This window comes from Bombina bombina, chromosome 9 (genome assembly GCF_027579735.1).
Source record: "Bombina bombina isolate aBomBom1 chromosome 9, aBomBom1.pri, whole genome shotgun sequence".
Taxonomy (NCBI): domain Eukaryota; kingdom Metazoa; phylum Chordata; class Amphibia; order Anura; family Bombinatoridae; genus Bombina; species Bombina bombina.
In genome coordinates, this window is record NC_069507.1 from 277,540,140 (window position 1) to 277,559,568 (window position 19,429).

The window sequence follows — 19,429 nt, forward strand, 5'->3', positions numbered from 1 at the left end:
CACCCACATACCCCTACTCTAACCCAAACCCCCCTTAAATAAACCTAACACTACCCCCCTGAAGATCTCCCTACCTTGAGCCGTGTTCACCCAGCCGGGCTCCGATGGACCAAAAGAGGGCACCCGGAGCGGCAGAAGTCTTCATCCTATCTGGGCAGAAGGGGACATCCGGACCGGTAGACATCTTCATCCAAGCGGCATCTTCTATCTTCATCCATCCGGAGCGGAGCCATCTGCTTCCAGCCGACGCGGATCCATCCTTCTTCCACGACGCCTACTCGCTGAATGAAGGTTCCTTTAAATGACGTCATCCAAGATGGCGTCCCTCGAATTCCGATTGGCTGATAGGATTCTTTCAGCCAATCGGAACTAAGGTAGGAAAAATCTGATTGGCTGATTGAATCAGCCAATCAGATTCAAGTTCAATTGGATTGGCTGATCCAATCAGCCAATCAGATTGAGCTCGCATTCTATTGGCTGATCGGAACAGAATCCTATCAGCCAATCGGAATTCGAGGGACGCCATCTTGGATGACGTCATTTAAAGGAACCTTCATTCGGCGAGTAGGCGTCGTTGAAGAAGGATGGATCCGCGTCAGCTGGAAGAAGATGGATGAAGATAGAAGATGCCGCTTGGATGAAGATGTCTACCAGTCCGGATGTCCTCTTCTGCCCGGATAGGATGAAGACTTCTGCCACTCCGGATGCCCTCTTTTGGTCCATCGGTGCCCGGCTGGGTGAACAAGGCTCAAGGTAGGGAGATCTTCAGGGGGGTAGTGTTAGGTTTATTTAAGGGGGGTTTGGGTTAGAGTAGGGGTATGTGGGTGGTGGGTTGTAATGTTGGGGGGTGGTATTGTGTTATTTTTACAGGCAAAAGAGCTGATTTCTTTGGGGCATGCCCCGCAAAAAATCCCTTTTAAGGGCTGGTAAGGTAATAGAGCTGTTAACTTTTTTAATTTAGATTAGGGTAGGGACATTTTTTTATTTTGGGGGGCTTTGTTATTTTATTAGGGGGCTTAGAGTACGTGTAATTAGCTTAAAATTCTTGCAATCTTTTTCTATTTTTTGTAATTTAGTGTTTTTTTTTTGTAATTTAGTTTAGTTTATTTAATTGTAGGTAATTGTAGTTAATTGATTTAATTTATTTATTGATAGTGTAGTGTTAGGTTTAATTGTAACTTAGCTTAGGATTTATTTTACAGGTAATTTTGTAATTATTTTAACTAGGTAGCTATTAAATAGTAAATAACTATTTAATAGCTATTGTACCTAGTTTAAATAAATACAAAGTTGCCTGTAAAATAAATATAAATTCTAAAATAGCTACAATATAATTATTCGTTATATTGTAGCTATATTAGGGTTTATTTTACAGGTAAGTATTTAGCTTTAAATAGGAAGACTTTAGTTAATAATATTTAATTTATTTTGTTAGCTTAAAATTATATTTAATTTAGGGGGGTGTTAGGGTTAGGGTTAGATTTAGCTTTAGGGGTTAATACATTTATTAGAGTAGCGGCGAGGTCCGGTCGGCAGATTAGGGGTTAATAAGTGTAGGTAAGGTAGCGGCGACGTTGGGGGGGGCAGATTAGGGGTTAATAAATATTATGTAGGTGTCGGCGATGTTAGGGGCAGCAGATTAGGGGTTCATAGGGATAATGTAGGTGGCGGCGGTGTGCGGTCTGCAGATTAGGGGTTAAAAATATTTATTATAGTGGCGGCGATGTGGGGGGACCTCGGTTTAGGGGTACATAGGTAGTTTATGGGTGTTAGTGTACTTTAGAGCATTAGAGCACAGTAGTTAAGAGCTTTATAAACCGGCATTAGACCATAAAGCTCTTAACTACTGACTTTTTTCTGCGGCTGGAGTCTTGTCGATAGAGGGTCTACTGCTCACTTCAGCCAAGACTCTAAATACCGGTGTTAGGAAGATCCCATTGAAAAGATAGGATGCGCAATTGGCATAAGGGGATCAGCGGTATGGAAAAGTCGCGTCTGGAAAGTGAGCGTTAGACCCTTTCCTGGCTGAATCTAAATACCAGCGGGCGGCCAAAAGCAGCGTTAGGACCACTTAACGCTGCTTTTGACGGCTACCGCAGAACTCTAAATCTAGGCGTATGTGTGCAATATAGCACTGTATGATATGAGAGTTTTGTTCCACTTTGTGCTATATAGCACTGCATGATATGAGAGTTATGTTACACTTACATTGTGTGCAATATAGCACTGTATGATATGAGAGTTTTGTTTCACTTACACTTTGCGCTTTGTATTTTTTTTTTTATACATTTCAGATAGGGTCCTTTCAGTATTATTGCATTTAAGTTTGCACTTTCTCATTTACACCAAGATTACAAGTTATGCGCTAAACCAGGTGCGTAAATAACGCAAAATATAAGCGGTATCGCACTCTTCATAGCGCTGCCATTACAAATTACTGAAAAACCTTCTTTTGTTGTGCGGTATGGTGCGTTAAGCCAAGGCCTGACTTGACGTGCTCGTGCACGTTTTTCCCCATAGACATTAATGTACAGAAAGTGTTAAAAAAACCCCACCTGCGATCGCAGAATTGCGATATCTATAATGCAATCCCCACTGATGTATATGGGGAAAAGAAGCTTATGTTAAAACCTAACACCCTAACATAAACCCCAGACTCTAAATAAACCTATTAACCCCCAAAACTCCCGGCCCCCCACATTGCTACTACTATAATAAAGTTATTAACCCTTAAACCAACGATCTCCTACATTGCTACTACTATAATAAAGTTATTAACCCCTTAACTGCTGGGCCCCCACATCGCAAAACACACTAAATTAAACTATTGCCCCTAAACCTAACTATCCCCTATGAATTAAATTTACTATATATTTATCTTAAAAAAAAATAACGAAAAATAATAAAACACTAACGGCTAGATTACGAGTTTTTGTCGGTAATACTTGCGGTGCTAACAAGCCTTTTTTTCTCACCGCTCACTTAAGACAACGCTGGTATTACGAGTTTTCTGAAAGCCGGCGTTAGCCGCAGAAAAGTGAGCATTGAGCAAAATTTAGCTCCACATCTCACCTCAATACCAGCGTTGCTTACGGTAGTGGTAAGGTGGCTAAACATGCTCGTGCATGATTTCCCCATAGGAAACAATGTGGCTGAGCCGGCTGAAAAAAACCTAACACCTGCAAAAAAGCAGCGTTCAGCTCTTCGCGCAGCCCCATTGATTCCTATGGGGAAATAAAAGTTAAGTCTACATCTAACACCCTAACATGAACCCCGAATCTAAACACCCCTAATCTTACACTTATTAACCCCTAATCTGCCACCCCCGACATTGCCGCCACCTGCATAATCTTATTAACCCCTAATCTGCTGCTCCGGACACCGCCGCCACCTACATTATACTTATGAACCCCTAATCTTCTGCTCCCAACATTGCCAACACCTACATTATATTTATTAACCCCTAATCTGCCGCCCCCAATGCCGCCGCAACCTACCTACACTTATTAACCCCTAATCTGCGGCCCCCAACATCGCCGCCACTATAATAAAGTTATTAACCCCTAAACCTAAGTCTAACCCTAACCCCCCCAATTTAAATATAATTTAAAATAATCTAAATAAAATTACTACAATTAAATAAATGAATCCTATTTAAAACTAAATACTTACCTATAAAATAAACCTTAATATAGCTACAATATAACTAATAGTTACATTGTAGCTATTTTAGGATTTATTTTTATTTTACAGGCAACTTTGTATTTATTTTAACTAGGTACAATAGTTATTAAATAGTTATTAAATAGTTATTAACTATTTAATAACTACCTAGCTAAAAGAAATACAAAATTACCTGTAAAATAAATCCTAACCTAAGTTACAATTACACCTAATACTACACTATCATTAAATGAATTCCCTAAACTAAATATAATTAATTACAATTAAATTGTCAGCCGTAAAGGATCAGCCCAGGATTCAACCCAACTGCTAGCGTGAAAAGTAAAACACACGCTAGCAAACTGAGAAATATCCAGGACGTGACCCACTCAGGAAACAAAATAAGCAGGATACAATGTACTCACAAAAGAAGTAGAATCTCTGTATAGTTTCTTGAGGTCTGAATTGATACACAAGAGAAAGCGGTTGAACCCTTTAAGCAGGATAATAACTTTAGGTAGTTGGAAGGTAAAATGATAAATGTCCTTTTAAGCAGGTTTGCAGCAAACAAATGATAAATGTACCTTTAAGCAGGTTTGCAGCAAATAAATGATAAATGTTCCTTTAAAGGACCAGTCAACACATTAGATTTGCATAATCAACAAATGCAAGATAACAAGACAATGCAATAGCACTTAGTCTGAACTTCAAATGAGTAGTAGATTTTTTATAACAAATTTCAAAGTTATGTATATTTCCACTCCCCTTGTACCATGTGATAGCAATCAGCCAATCACAAATGCATATACGTATAGTCTGTGAATTCTTGCACATGCTCAGTAGGATCTGGTGATTCAAAAATTGTAAATATAAAAGACTGTGCACATTTTTTTTAGTGGAAGTAAAATGGAAAGTTGTTTAAAATTACATGCTGTATCTGAATTATGAAAATTTAATTTAACCTGAAAGTCCCTTTAAGCAGGTTTGCAACAAATAAATGATAAATGTCCCTTTAAGCAGGTTTGCTAGGATTAAGGCAAAAGCAAGGTCAGGCAGGCAAGGGTAAGTATATCCAGGAGACAGTTTGAGGGTCTAGGCAATAGCAAGGTCAGACAGGCAAGGGTCAGAATATCCAGGAGACAGGTTTGATTGAGGGTTAAGCAGAGTTCGTAGTCAGACAGGCAAGGGTCAAATACAGATTCAGATTTTAAGTACTCACAGCACCAGAGTCAGGATAAACAAACGGGCCCTGAGTAAGATCTCCCGCCAGGATTTAAAGGCAGAGGAGAGATGCCGACGTCAGAGTGGAGTGTCCTGACGACTGCATCACGTTGCTAGGCAACGTGACGCGTTGAGTCACAGAGGAAATCCGGAAGCCGCAGCGACACGGCGATGAGTGGATCAGAGTGTGACATAAATCAAATAAACTAAAGTACAAAAAGAAAAAAACACTAAATTACAGAAAATAAAAAAATAATTACAAATTTTTAAACTAATTACACCTAATCTAATCCCCCTAATAAAATAAAAAAGCCCCCCAAAATAAAAAAGCCCTACCCTATACTAAATTACAAATAGCCCTTAAAAGGGCCTTTTGCGGGGCATTGCCCCAAAGTAATCAGCTCTTTTACCTGTAAAAAAAAATACAATACCCCTCCCAACATTACAACCCACCACCCACACACCCAACCCTACTCTAAAACCCACCCAATCCAACCTTAATAAAACCTAACACTAACCCCTTGAAGATCACCCTACCTTGAGACGTCTTCACCCAACCCGGGCCGAAGTCCTCTACGAATCCGGGCGAAGTGGTCCTCCAGACGGGCAGAAGTCTTCATCCAGGCGGCATCTTCTATCTTCATCCTTCCGGCGTGGATCGGGTCCATCTTCAATCCAGCTAACGCTGAGCATCCTCTTCAAACGAAGTCCAACTGAAGAATGACAGTTCCTTTAAATTACGTCATCCAAGATGGCGTCCCTTGAATTCCGATTGGCTGATAGAATTCTATCTGCCAATCGGAATTAAGGTAGGAAAAATCCTTTTGGCTGATGCAATCAGCCAATAGAATTGAAGTTCAATCCTATTGGCTGATCCAATCAGCCAATAGGATTGAGCTCGCATTCTATTGGCTGTTCCAATCAGCCAATAGAATGCAAGCTCAATTCTATTGGCTGATTGCATCAGCCAATAGTATTTTTCCTACCTTAATTCCGATTGGCTGATAGAATTCTATCAGCCAATCGGAATTGAAGGGTCGCCATCTTGGATGACGTCATTTAAAGGAACCTTCATTCTTCAGTTTGACTTCGTTTGAAGAGGATGCTCCGCGTCGGCTGGATTGAAGATTGACCCGCTCTGCACCGGAAGGATGAAGATAGAAGATGCTGCCTGGATGAAGTCTTCTGCCCGCCTGGAGGACCTCTTCTGCCCAGATTCGATGAAGCCTTCTGCCCGTCTGGAGGACCACTTCGCCCGGCTTCGTAGAGGACTTCGGCCTGGTTGGGTGAAGACGTCTCAAGGTAGGGTGATCTTCAAGGGGTTAGTGTTAGGTTTTATTAACGGGGGATTGGGTGGGTTTTAGAGTAGGGTTGGGTGTGTGGGTGGTGGGTTGTAATGTTGGGGGGGTATTGTATTTTTTTTTTACAGGTAAAAGAGCTGATTACTTTGGGGCAATGCCCTGCAAAAGGCCCTTTTAAGGGCTATTTGTAATTTAGTATAGGGTAGGGCTTTTTTTATTTTGGGGGGATTAGGTGTAATTAGTTTAAAAATTTGTAATTATTTTTTTTATTTTCTGTAATTTAGTGTCTTGTTTTTTTTTTTGTACTTTGGTTTATTTAATTTAATTGTAATTAATTGTAGTTAATTTAGTTAATTTATTTAATTATAGTGTAGTGTTAGGTGTAATTGTAACTTAGGTTATTTTACAGGCAAATTTGTACTTATTTTAACTAGGTAGCTATTAAATAGTTAATAACTATTTAATAAATATTCTACCTAGTTAAAAATATTCTACCTAGTGTAAAATAAAAATAAACCCTAAGCTAGCTACAATGTAATTATTAGTTATATTGTAGCTAGCTTAGGGTTTATTTTATAGGTAAGTATTTAGTTTTAAATGGGAATTATTTAGTTAATTGTAGTAATTTTATTTAGATTATTTAAAATTATATTTAAATTAGGGGGTTTTAGGGTTAAATTTAGGTTTAGGGGTTAATAACTTTATTATTGTGGCGGCGACGTTGGGGGCTGCAGATTAGGGGTTAATAAATGTAGGTAGGTGTCGGCGATGTTAGGGACGGCAGATTAGGGGTTAATAATATTTAACTAGTGTTTGCGATGCTGGAGTGCGGCGGTTTAGGGGTTAATACATTTATTAAATTGGCGGCGATGTCCGGTCAGCAGATTAGGGGTTAAACATTTTATTATAGTGTTTGCGATGTGGGGGGGGGCTCGGTTTAGGGGTTAATAGGTAGTTTATGGGTGTTAGTGTACTTTTAGCACTTTAGTTAAGAGTTTTATGTTACGGCGTTAGCCCATAAAACTCTTAACTACTGACTTTTAAATGCGGTAGGAGTCTTGACAGGAGAGGCTGTACCGCTCGCTTTTTCCAAGACTCGTAATACCGGCGTTAGGAGAATCCCATTGAAAAGATAGGATACGTAATTGACGTAAGGGGATTTGCAGTATGTTCGAGTCGTGGAAAAAAAGTGAGCGGTACACCTGAACCTGCCAGACTCGTAATACCAGCGGGCATTAAAAAGCAGCGTTGGGACCTCTCAACGCTGATTTTTAAGGCTAATGCAAGACTCGTAATCTTGCAGTAAGATTACAAAAAATAATAAACAAAATGATCCAAAATAATAAAAATATAAACCTAATCTAATAGCCCTATAAAAACAAAAAAGCCACCCAAAAATAAAAACACCCCCTAACCTAACAATAAACTATCAATATCCCTTAAAAGGGCCTTGTGTAGGGCATTGACCTAAGTTAAACAGTAAACCCCCCCAAAATAAAAAAAAACCTAAGCTTCCCATTGCCCCTAAAGGTGCATTTGCATAAGCATTGCCCTTAAAAGGGCATTTAGCTCTTTTACTGACCATTAAAATAAAAAAAACACCCCAAAAAAAACAACCTAAGTCTATCCCCCAAATAGGTTCTCACCATTCCTGAAGTCCGGTGGAGAAGGTCTTCTTCCATGCGGCGACATCTTCATCCAACGCGGGGACCTCTTCTATCTTCATCCAGGGCGAAGTCGGCACGGAGCCATCCAGCGTGGAGGATCCTCTTCGTACAATCGTCGCCACACACTGAGGATTGAATGCAAGGTACCCCTTTTATATTGGGGTACCGTTACATTCCTATTGGCTGAAAAATTCAAACCAGCTGATAGGATGAGAGCTGCTTAAATCCTATTGGCTAATTTGAACAGCCAATAGGATTTAAGCAGCAAAATATTGCAGTCCAGAAAAACACCCATTGAAAAGCCTTTTGAGTGTTGTTTATCTTATCTATTTTGTTGTGACCTATCAGGATATACATAAAAAGGCTCCTGCACTGATCAAGCAATCTCTGTGCAGCATGTCGCAGGGTCAGGGTTCTACATTTACCCCAGTCTCTCTAGGGGAATGGAAGACTAACATTTTAACATTTAAATTACATGATTAAGGGGGAAAATAATTAGAGCACATTGCAAATCATATTTTTCCCTGTACACAAGTTAACCTTTTTTTGCACATTTTGGGATTAATCTCCTTTTAATCCATTATCCCCCCTCTGAGTCACTCATTAATTCTGCTCACTTCTAAAATGTTTCCATTTGTAAAATAAGTAACACACACATCTCACCCACACACGTCTCACCTAGAGAAACATCTCACCTACACACGTCTCACCTACACACGTCTCTCCCATTCACATCTCACCTACACACATCTCTCACCCACTAATGTCTCACCCACTCATGTCTCAAAGACTCATGTCTCACAGACTCATGTCTTTCTCTCAAGTCTGACTCACCCACTCATGTCTCACTTCAATTGCGCTCAAGTGATCTTGTTCACTTTCAAATTGTAATATGACTGGAAAACACGATGCGTGCAAAACACCGGCGCTAAACCCCTTTTCGCTTGCACACAACAGTAATCACATCACTTGTAATCTGGCTCTTAATGGGAGAAAAGGTAAAGTGTCAGTGGGATTGTGCAGGTAAAGTGTCAGTGGGATTGTGCAGGTAAAGTGTCAGTGGGATTGTGCAGGTAAAGTGTCAGTGGGATTGTGCAGGTAAAGTGTCAGTGGGATTGTGCAGGTAAAGTGTCAGTGGGATTGTGCAGGTAAAGTGTCAGTGGGATTGTGCAGGTAAAGTGTCAGTGGGATTGTGCAGGTAAAGTGTCAGTGGGATTGTGCAGGTAAAGTGTCAGTGGGATTGTGCAGGTAAAGTGTCAGTGGGATTGTGCAGGTAAAGTGTCAGTGGGATTGTGTGTTTGTGCAGGAACAGATGGAGAAGTGTGTGACAGAGTAAACTGATGGTTATGTAACAACATGAAGATAAAAAGGCACAAAAAAGCTCTTTTTCAGTGTTAGAGAACAGTGGCTGTGGCACAGACTTATGAGGCAAATGAGGGAACACAGTAGTGTAAATCATATTCCACTTGAAATCTTTTCTACAAAATACACCACTAAAGTCGAAGGCCCCGATATTCAAACCATCCGCATCTGGATGTGTCAGCCTCGCATTCCGACGGTCTGTTGAGATTTTGAAAGAAAAGGCCACATCTCCATGACAAATTATGCATTGTCATGTACAATGTAGGTTCTTTAAAGTATTGTAGATATCTTAAAAGGGATTTAATAGTTGCTTGCTTTTATTTCAATCATAAATAAATACATTTTACTCTATAGATAAATGCATTGTACATGACTATGCACATCATTTAAACATTAACCACTTATCTGCCATAACCTAAAACCAACTATAGAAGCTGGGGCCCTACACATACATATTCAATATTAAAATGATGCATTGTTATGTAGGATGCATAATGTTTAAATATTTGCATATACATTAAAATGTAATTAACGTTGCTTGTTGTGTTTATTATTTATAATTATAGACTATCAGCCAGATTAGGAGTTTTGAGCGCTATAGGGAAATTAACAACCGCAACATTTTTGGCGTTATTTCACCTCCCTATAGCGCTGCTATTACAGGTTTGTAAAAAGCAGGCTTGTGCGGGCGATATGGTGGCTTTGAGCTCCATACCGCACACAAATCAAGCGCTGCTGTTACGTACTCGTGCATGATTTCCCCATAGACATCAATGTGGAGAGTCGCAAAAAAGAAGCCTAACACCTGCAATCGCAGAACGAAAAGCTCCGTAGCGCAGCCCTATTGATGTCTATGGGGAAATAAAAATATATGTTTAAACCTAACACCCTAACATAAACCCTGAGTCTAAACACCCCAAATCTGCTGCCCCTAACATCGCTGCCCCCTACATTACAGTTATTTACCCCTAATCTGCTGCCCCTAACATTGCCGCCACCTACCTACACTTATTAACCCCTAATCTGCTGCCCCAAATGTCGCCACCACTATACTAAAGTTATTAACCCCTAAACCTCTGGCCTCCCACATCACTAACAGTACATAAATATATTAACCCCTAAACCTAACCCTAACGTAACCCTAACTTAACCCTAACCCTAAGTCTAACCCTAACGTAACCCTAAGCTTAACAACCTCTAACTTAAATATAATTAAAATAAATCTAAATAAAACTTTCAATTATTACCTAAATAATTCAAATTTAAAACTAAATACAAACTTACCTGTAAAATAAAACCTAAGCTAGCTACAATATTACTAATAGTTATATTCTAGCTATCTTAGGTTTTATTTTTATTTCACAGGTAAGTTTGTATTTATTTTAACTAGGTAGACTAGTTACTAAATAGTTATTAACTATTTACTAACTACCTAGTTAAAATAAATACAAATTTACCTGTAAAATAAAACCTAACCTGCCTTACAATAAAACCTAACATTACAATCCTATAAAATAAATTAAATTAATCAAATACAATTATCTAAATTAAAAAAAACAAAAAACACTAAATTACACAAAATAAAAAACGAAATTATCAACAACAAAAAAACACGAATTACTCCTAATCAAATAGCCCTATCAAAATAACCCCCCCAAAAAAATAATAAAACCCCTAGCCTACACTAAACTGCCAATAGCCTTTAAAAGGGCCTTTTGCGGGGCATTGCCCACCCAATAAACCTTTAAAAAAAACTAACACTAACCCCCGACGCTCCACCTACAGTTTTCGAAGACCGGACATCCATCCTCATCCAGACGGTGAAGTCCTCACCCAAGCGGGCAGAAGTCCTCATCCAAGTGGGCAGAAGTCTTCATCCAGATGGCATCTTTTATCTTTATCCATCCGGCGCGGAGCGGGTCCATCTTCAAGACATCCGGCGCGTAGTATCCTCTTCATACGGTCGCTGCTGTACACTGAAGGGTCCCTTTAAGTGACGTCATCCAAAATGGCGTCCCTTACATTCCGATTGGCTGATAGAATTCTATCAGCCAATAGGAATTAAAGGGGGAAAAATCCTATTGGCTGATCCAATCAGCCAATAGGATTGAGCTTTAATCCTATTGGCTGATCCAATCAGCCAATAGGATTGAGCTTGCATTTTATTGGCTATTCCCTTTGAAAACGTTATTTAGTGCTCCACTAAGACCCACAACAGGGTTTTGTTTTGGGTGGGTTTTTTTCGTTTGTTTTTTTATGGGGCACGTAAGTTATTATTAGATATAACAGTGTTTTTTGGGGGGTTTTGATACTGTCTTTTTATATTTTATGTAACAGTTTTTTTTTTATTTTTAGCTGACTTAGGGGGTTGGTTTAGAGTGGGGGTTAGGTGTTAGGTAGAGTAGGGTAAGTTTGTTGTTGGGGGTTGTGGTGGTTTAGGGATTAATAGTGTAGGGTATTTATGGTGGGCTAGTGGCGGTTTAGGGGTTTATAGTGTAGGGTATGTAGGTTAATAATTTAGATGGATACTTGCGGTGGGTATGTAGTGGTATAGGGGTTAACAGGATAGATACTTGCGGTGGGTATGAGGCAGTTGAGGGGTTAATAGAATAGACAGGTACTTGCAGTGGATATGTGGTGATTGAGGGGTTAATAGAGTATTATTAGCAGGTTAGACGATGGCAGACAAGGCCTAGGTATAATAATAATAAGCATATTACACAATGACAATATTCTTATTATTATTATACCTAGGCCTTGTCTGCCATTGTCTAACCTGCTAATAACACTGTGTAGGAGATGGTCATTGTGTAATATGCTTATTATTATACCTAGGCCTTGTCTGCCATTCGTCTAACCTGCTAACTATTTATCTGAATTGTGTTTGCAGTTTGTGGAAGGCCAGAGAAGCCTGTGACCAGTACAGCAAGAATCATCGGTGGTGATAAAGCTGAGATTGGTAACTTCCCATGGCAGGTCTTTGTTGCGCAACCTGAACGTGGTGGTGCCGTGCTGATTGGTGAATACTGGGTACTAACCGCTGCTCACGTGCTCATGAAATCAAAGACTGAGAAAACCCCTGTGGATGATATTAAACTCTTTATGGGACATGTTGAAGTGGATGAACTGATTATGTTGTCACATTATCCTGTGAAGGAGTTCTATGTGCACCCAGACTACAACCCCATAAACTATGACAATGACATTGCTTTGATTCATCTGCAACATCCAGTGGTCATGAACCAAAATGTGTCTCCTATCTGCCTTCCAGACACAAAGAATGAAATCCTGTATGCAACTAATAGGCTTGGCTATGTCAGTGGGTTTGGGAAAACTGAGAATAATATGATTGCTAACAATCTACTGTACGTGCCCGTGCCCATGGTCAGCAGAGACAAGTGTCAGAGGTATGTGGACAGTAAAAGAAACATCTCTAAGAATTCCATATTTTCCCAGAATATGTTTTGTGCTGGTTTCCCAGAGTCTAAAATTAAAAAAAAGGATTCTTGCCAGGGGGACAGTGGGGGACCCTTTGCTTCTGATGATAATGATGACACTTGGGTGCTCACTGGACTTGTGTCATGGGGCATTAAATGTGGGCAGGGATATGGTTTTTACACTAAAGTCAACAACTACATAGACTGGATCCAGAGGTACATTATTGAATGAGAACTTGATTAAAACTATCATTATCTTGGTGACACCTTATCACTTTAATAACTGTGATGTGCAGAAAGCAGTAATCATAAATTGTCAAATAATTGGAAATAAACTCCATGATATGAAAATAAAATATATCAATTGTTCTCAAAAATATCCTGTTTTTTATATTTGTCCCAAGTTAATACCAGCCATGATATATACTAATATGAAATGTTATTGCTGGGTTTTATAACCTTCTTTGGTGTGAAACAGGACAAAGAGAGGCAGCTGCAGTTTGGGGTACATGATAGACAGGGGCTGCATACGGATGTGGTGCTACATGATGGCAGAAGCTGCAGTGTGGGGTACATGATAGACAGGGGCTGCATACAGATGTGGTGCTACATGATGGTAGAAGCTGCAGTGTGGGGTACATGATAGACAGGGGCTGCATACGGATGTGGTGCTACATGATGGTAGAAGCGGCAGTGTGGGGTACATGATACTCACTTTCCAGCTCCGTAATAGCTACCACACACTCTGTGCGCTCTTAGTTCCAGCTGGGGTAGTATACAGTGTATACATTTTATCTATACTGTTTAATCTAAAATGAAGCTCGTGGAAAAAGCCAATGTTAAAAAGGACTTTTAATTTAAAAACACAACGTTTCACGATCTAACACGATCGTTTCATCAGGTGTAGATAAATAATTAAAATTCCACAGCTTCAAATACTCTTTTCGGCGTTCTCAGGGTTTCACTGTGATTGCCTCACCCATTTGCACTGATATTTATGCAAAAAACGATATCTTATTAATGAAGCAAATGAGAATTAATGTTTATTATTGCGTGCTCTATGTGATTCAATGAAAATAATATTTTGTGGTCAGTGTTTGAAGGATGTATTTCATAAAGATATCAAGAATATATGTTAAATAATTTTAAAAAATACAATAATTAATTTAAAATTATTTATTTGAAAAAAAATATATTTGAAATCAGCAAATCAGAAAATCTGTAAGAAAGATTTTTTTTTTTAAATCAGACATAAATTTATAATTTACATTAACACATGACTAACAAGATATTCAGAATATAATATTTGAAAAATTATATTCTGTCTATGCTCTAACATGTATTGTTTGTTTTTCTATTAAAGGGACATGAAACCCAAATGTTTTCTTTCATTATATAGAAAGAACATGCAATTTTAAACAACTTTCTAATTTACTTCTATTATCTAATTTGCTTCATTCTCTTGATATCCTTTGCTGAAAAGCATATCTAGATATGCTCAGAAGCTGCTGATTGGTGGTTGTACATAGATGCCTCATGTGATTGGCTCACCCATGTGCATTGCTATTTCTTCAACAAGGGATATCTAAAGAATGAAGCAAATTAGATAATAGAAGTAAATTGGGATGTTATTTAAAATTGTATTCTCTACCTGACTCATGATAGAAAAAAATTGGGTTTAGTGTCCCTTTAAAGCCAGGTTCAGACTAGAGATCTAACTCTATCCATCTATATACTGTATACATAATTTGAAATTATTCACATTAAATTGTCTAATCTTGAGTTGACTTACATATTAACATTTAAAATTAGACAAAATAATGCATAACATCAAATTTTGAAAAAAAATTCATAATTATTCTATTGGATGAGGGACAAAAGTGAATGTAATATTTAATGTCCCTTCAAATAATAATAAATGTCAAATATAAAATGTATTCCTTTATCTGTCTGATTGATCACAATATGAGTCCTCTCTAGCACAAAGTAGGGGTAATGTCTAAAATAAACTTATTCTAAAATAGGACATGTATATATTAATAGAACATTATTGATCCTATGATTCTTAAATAGCATGAATTGTGCAAACTCACCTGGATGTATGGTCTTTGAAAGGCAATTCGAATCGAAATATCAGTTTATCTTCATTGTGTCATTCATAATTTTCAAAATAGATGATTGTGAAATACCATCTAATAAAAAAAAATATATGAATCATAAGGGTTTCCAATAGGATGAATCCGGGATGCACAGTGTTCAAGATAATTGTGTACACTTACCATGTGAATGTGTCTTTGTATGGTTTGTGAATTCAGCACAGTTGAAAGAAAATGCAACAGACATGATCACATTAGTATTCTTCACTTTCAGTCTGGGATTCTTCACTTTCAGTCTGATTCTTCACTTTCAGTCTGTAGATGTAAAGAACTTCAAGCTGAAGTTATATGTATTAATGGATCTCAGCTGCAGATTAAATAAATTCTTTTAATATAAAAGTTTGTATCACTATACTTAGGACATTCACTACAATAAAAGTGAGTATCAGATTATATATATATATATATATATATATATATATATAGTGAAATAGCAACTAAGCTTTAGTTACTATCGCCTAGATTACGAGTTCTGCGTTAGCTTTAAAAAGCAGCGTTAAGGGGTCCTAACGCTGCTTTTTAACGCCCGCTGATATTGACCTCGCATTCTATTGGCTGATCCAATCAGCCAATTGGATTGAACTTCAATCCGATTGGCTGACTAAATCAACCAATCGGATTTTTCCTACCTTAATTCCAATTGGCTGATAGAATCCTATCAGCCAATCGGAATTCGAGGGACGCCATCTTGGATGACGTCATTTAAAGGAACCTTCATTCTTCGTTAGGACTTTGATTGAAGAGGATGGCTCCGCGTCAGCTGGATAGAAGATAGCTCCGCTCCGCTCTGGAAGGATGAAGATAGAAGATGCCGCTTGGATGAAGATGTCTGCCGGTCCGGATGTCCTCTTCTGCCCCATCGGTGCCCGGCTGGGTGAACACAGCTCAAGGTAGGGTGATCTTCAATGGGGTAGTGTTAGGTTTTTTTAAGGGGGGATCGGGTGGGTTTTAGAGTAGGGGTGTGTAGGTGGTGGGTTGTAATGTTGGGGGGTATTGTATTTCTTTTTTTTTACAGGTAAAAGAGCTGATTACTTTGGGGCAATGCCCCGCAAAAAGCCCTTTTAAGGGCTGGTAAAAGAGCTGTAATTTAGTGTTTGTTTGTTTTTGTAATATAGTTTAGTTTATTTAATTGTATTTTATTTTAGATAATTGTAGTTAATTTATTTAATTCATTTATTGATAGTGTAGTGTTAGGTGTATTTGTAACTTAGGTTAGGATTTATTTTACAGGTAATTTTGTAATTATTTTAACTAGGTAGCTATTAAATAGTTATTAACTATTTAATAGCTATTGTACCTAGCTTAAAATAAATACAAAGTTGCCTGTAAAATAAATATAAATCCTAAAATAGCTACAATGTAACTATTAGTTATATTGTAGCTATATTAGGGTTTATTTTATAGGTAAGTATTTATTTTTAAATAGGAATAATTTATTTAATTATAGAAATTTTATTTAGATTTATTAAAAATAGATTTAAGTTAGGGGGTGTTAGGGTTAGACTTAGGTTTAGGGGTTAATACATTTAATATAGTAGCGGCGACATTGGGGGCGGCAGATTAGGGGTTAATAATTGTAGGTAGGTGGCAGCAACATTGGGGGCAGCAGACTAGGGGTTAATAAATATAATATAGGTGTCGGCGATGTTAGGGGCCGCAGATTAGGGGTTCATAGGGATAATGTAGGTGGCGGCGGTGTCCGGAGCGGCAGATTAGGGGTTAATAGTTTAATGCAGGTGGCGACGATGTTGGGGGCAGCAGATTAGAGGTTAATAAGTGTAAGGTTAGGGGTGTTTAGACTCGGGGTTCATGTTAGGGTATTAGGTGTAGACTTAGAAAGTGTTTTACCATAGGAAACAATGGGGCTGCATTAAGAGCTGAACGCTGCTTTTTTGCAGGTGTTAGGTTTTTTTCAGCCATCTCAGCCCCATGGTGTCCTATGGGGAAATCGTGCACAAGCACGTTTTTCCAGCTTACCGCTACCGTAAGCAACGCTGGTATTACAGGGAGAAATGGCGCTAGATTTGCTCAACGCTCACTTTTCTGAGGCTATGCAGCCATTCAGAAAACTTGTAATACCAGCGTTGTTTAAAGTGAGCGCTGGAAAAAAAAGGAGCGTTAGCTCCGCCAGTTTTTACCGACAAAACTTGTAATCTAGCCTTTTGGAAGTTGTTATGAGTTTAAGCAGTAATGATTTTATTTAACCCTTACTGCAAAAGTGTCTAATGGATGTTTGGATAACAGACTCTCATTTATAATTCAGTATTATTTAGTTTTAAAGTATCACCTTTTGATAGTTGAATGTTCAAGCATAAAGGAAAAGGACAATTTGTTTAGCAGGTCAGACAGGATAACGGTACAAATATCAGAAGCAGGTCTGTCTGCACTTGATGGCAGAGCGGCAATAAATATACAATGCAGTTTCATAGAAAGTCACTGAATAAAAGTTATAGAATTCCTGCTAGTTAAACAAATCCAGAAGTAGTTGATACGATCTTTAAGTTTGAACGGTACCTTAAGAGAGTTGCTGAATCCACTTAAGCTGATGAAAAACTGCAGTTTCCCCAAAGAAAGATTCCACTTTTAAATTCCAATAGGAGAGAGCTCAGATTCTCAGTAGTTGCTGGTAGGCACTATGAAAACAATACTAAGCACAGGTTCTAGGGTGTGTCTAACTTTTAAAGGTCGCTGAAGTTGTTAATTGATTGAAGGGAATTAAAGGAACAGTAACCCAGTAGTTTTTACTGTTTAAAAGAAAAGAGATCAGACCTCCTGAATCCATGACATGACCCCCCATTCAAGCAAGCTGTTCCAGAGCTTGATGTCTAGGTCGGTCAGGAATCCTCCGGTGGAACATGGATACAAGTCTGGGAGATTTAAGGTTAGATGCTGGCTCCCAAGTATCTTCCTCTGATAAGTTGTTCTTCCAATGAACTAAATATTGTAATTCTCCCTTACAATATTGTGAATCAAGGAGAGAATGTACTTCATATTCATCTTTCTCTAAGATTTGTGGTAATGGAGGTAATATAGTATGTGGGTCTCTTGTAGTCTTGTGAGGTTTTATCAAGGATACATGGAATGTAGGATGTATTTTCATTGTAGTTGGTAATTTCAAGGTGACTGCATTATTATTAACAATTTGTATAATTGGAAATGGTCCAATGAAAAGACTAGCTAGCTTTTTACTGGGGATTTGTAATCTCAGATTCTTTGTGGAAAGCCAGTCCAGATCTCCTACTGAGTATGTTGGAGAAGTCCTTCTATGTAAATCATAATAATGTTTTTGAGTGTCTTGAGCCATTTGTATATTTTGATGAATCATTTTAAAATTCTCCAACAGAGAGTTGTGTAACTCATCAACTAAGGGTGAAGTAGTTCCAGTATCAGAAGATAAGGACAATAAGGGATGATACCCTTAGTTAGCATAAAATGGGGTCATTTTTGTAGATGTATTTACAAGGTGTTTGAAGGCGTATTCAGCCATTGGGAGATATTTAACACATTCGTTCTGATGGTAAGAACAGTAACACCTGAGGTATTGCTCAAGCCATTGGTTTATGCTTTCTGCTTGACCATTTGTTTGAGGATGGATGCGGTAGTAAAACGATGATCTATCTGGGTTATTTCACATAGTTTGTTCCAAAAGTGGGAGGTGAACTGGGTTCCCCTGTCAGTCATTATTATTGGTGGTATTCCATGTAATCTTACAATGTTATTGAGGAAGAGGGTAGCAGTTTCTGAAGATGTAGGAGGCTTTTGGTACAGTATTAAGTGTTAATAATGGGAGGGGGAGAGAGGGGGATAAAGAAGGGGTTAAGTAGCACTCTTTCCTAACACATGCTTATCAAAAAGCTGCTAATATGCAACTAAGTAATCAGTGTTAACTGGTAAATATGCTGGACAAGCCAGCTAAGAGAGAAATTGTAATGTAGCTGTATGCATAAACAGCTAAGTGTACCTAAAGTTAAAATAGATCATTAAAGGTTATAATATAAAAAAGTTAAGGTGAAATAAACTCGCCAATGTGTACCCCCTGTGAGTTACACCAAATTACAAAACTACCAAACAATAAAAGCTAGAACGCAGGAAGCTGCTCCCCTGTATTCCTGGCCGATAGCGGGAATCGTCGGCACCAGGATCAGCTCAGAACAGCGAACTAGGTTAAAATTAATTGAAGTCAGAATAAAAGTAAAAACTCCAAAAAGAAAGGTGTTATTTACACAAATGCGTTTCAGCTCTCACTTCAGAGCCTTTATCAATGTGACAATTTGGGTAATGTTTGACAAGACGAGTGTCTCATTCTGCTCCTTTTTAAACCCTATAAGTAAACTTGTTCCACCAATCATAAGTGGTTCACAGTACACGCCTTCTGATCTTCCAATCATGGTTTATTATGTCAGTGACGAATCTGGGATGACGGTGTGTGATCATTATATCGTATAACATGATCTTCTAACTCAATACATCTTAAATATTCATATGACAGAATCTTATATTATAGTTACAAAGTAATTGCCGTTGTATGGAAAAACCTGTGTGTACTGTTGTAATACCGCATTGGTTAGGAAACGGTAAAGGGAGGAACAAAGAATATGATCGTGAGCAGGGTTTATGAATGA

General features: G+C 38.3%; 1 protein-coding gene across 1 annotated transcript in view; it reads left to right on the top strand.

Annotated features, from left to right (window-relative positions):
- The window catches only part of LOC128640327 (complement C1r-A subcomponent-like), a 158,587-nt gene extending 145,663 nt beyond the window's left edge, over positions 1 to 12,924 (top strand). The window contains exon 11 of the mRNA XM_053692817.1: positions 12,105 to 12,924. Within this exon, the coding sequence (XP_053548792.1) occupies positions 12,105 to 12,883 (779 nt within the window). The 3' untranslated portion in view covers positions 12,884 to 12,924. The remainder of the gene's footprint in view (positions 1 to 12,104) is intronic.
- Positions 12,925 to 19,429: the final 6,505 nt, after the last annotated feature.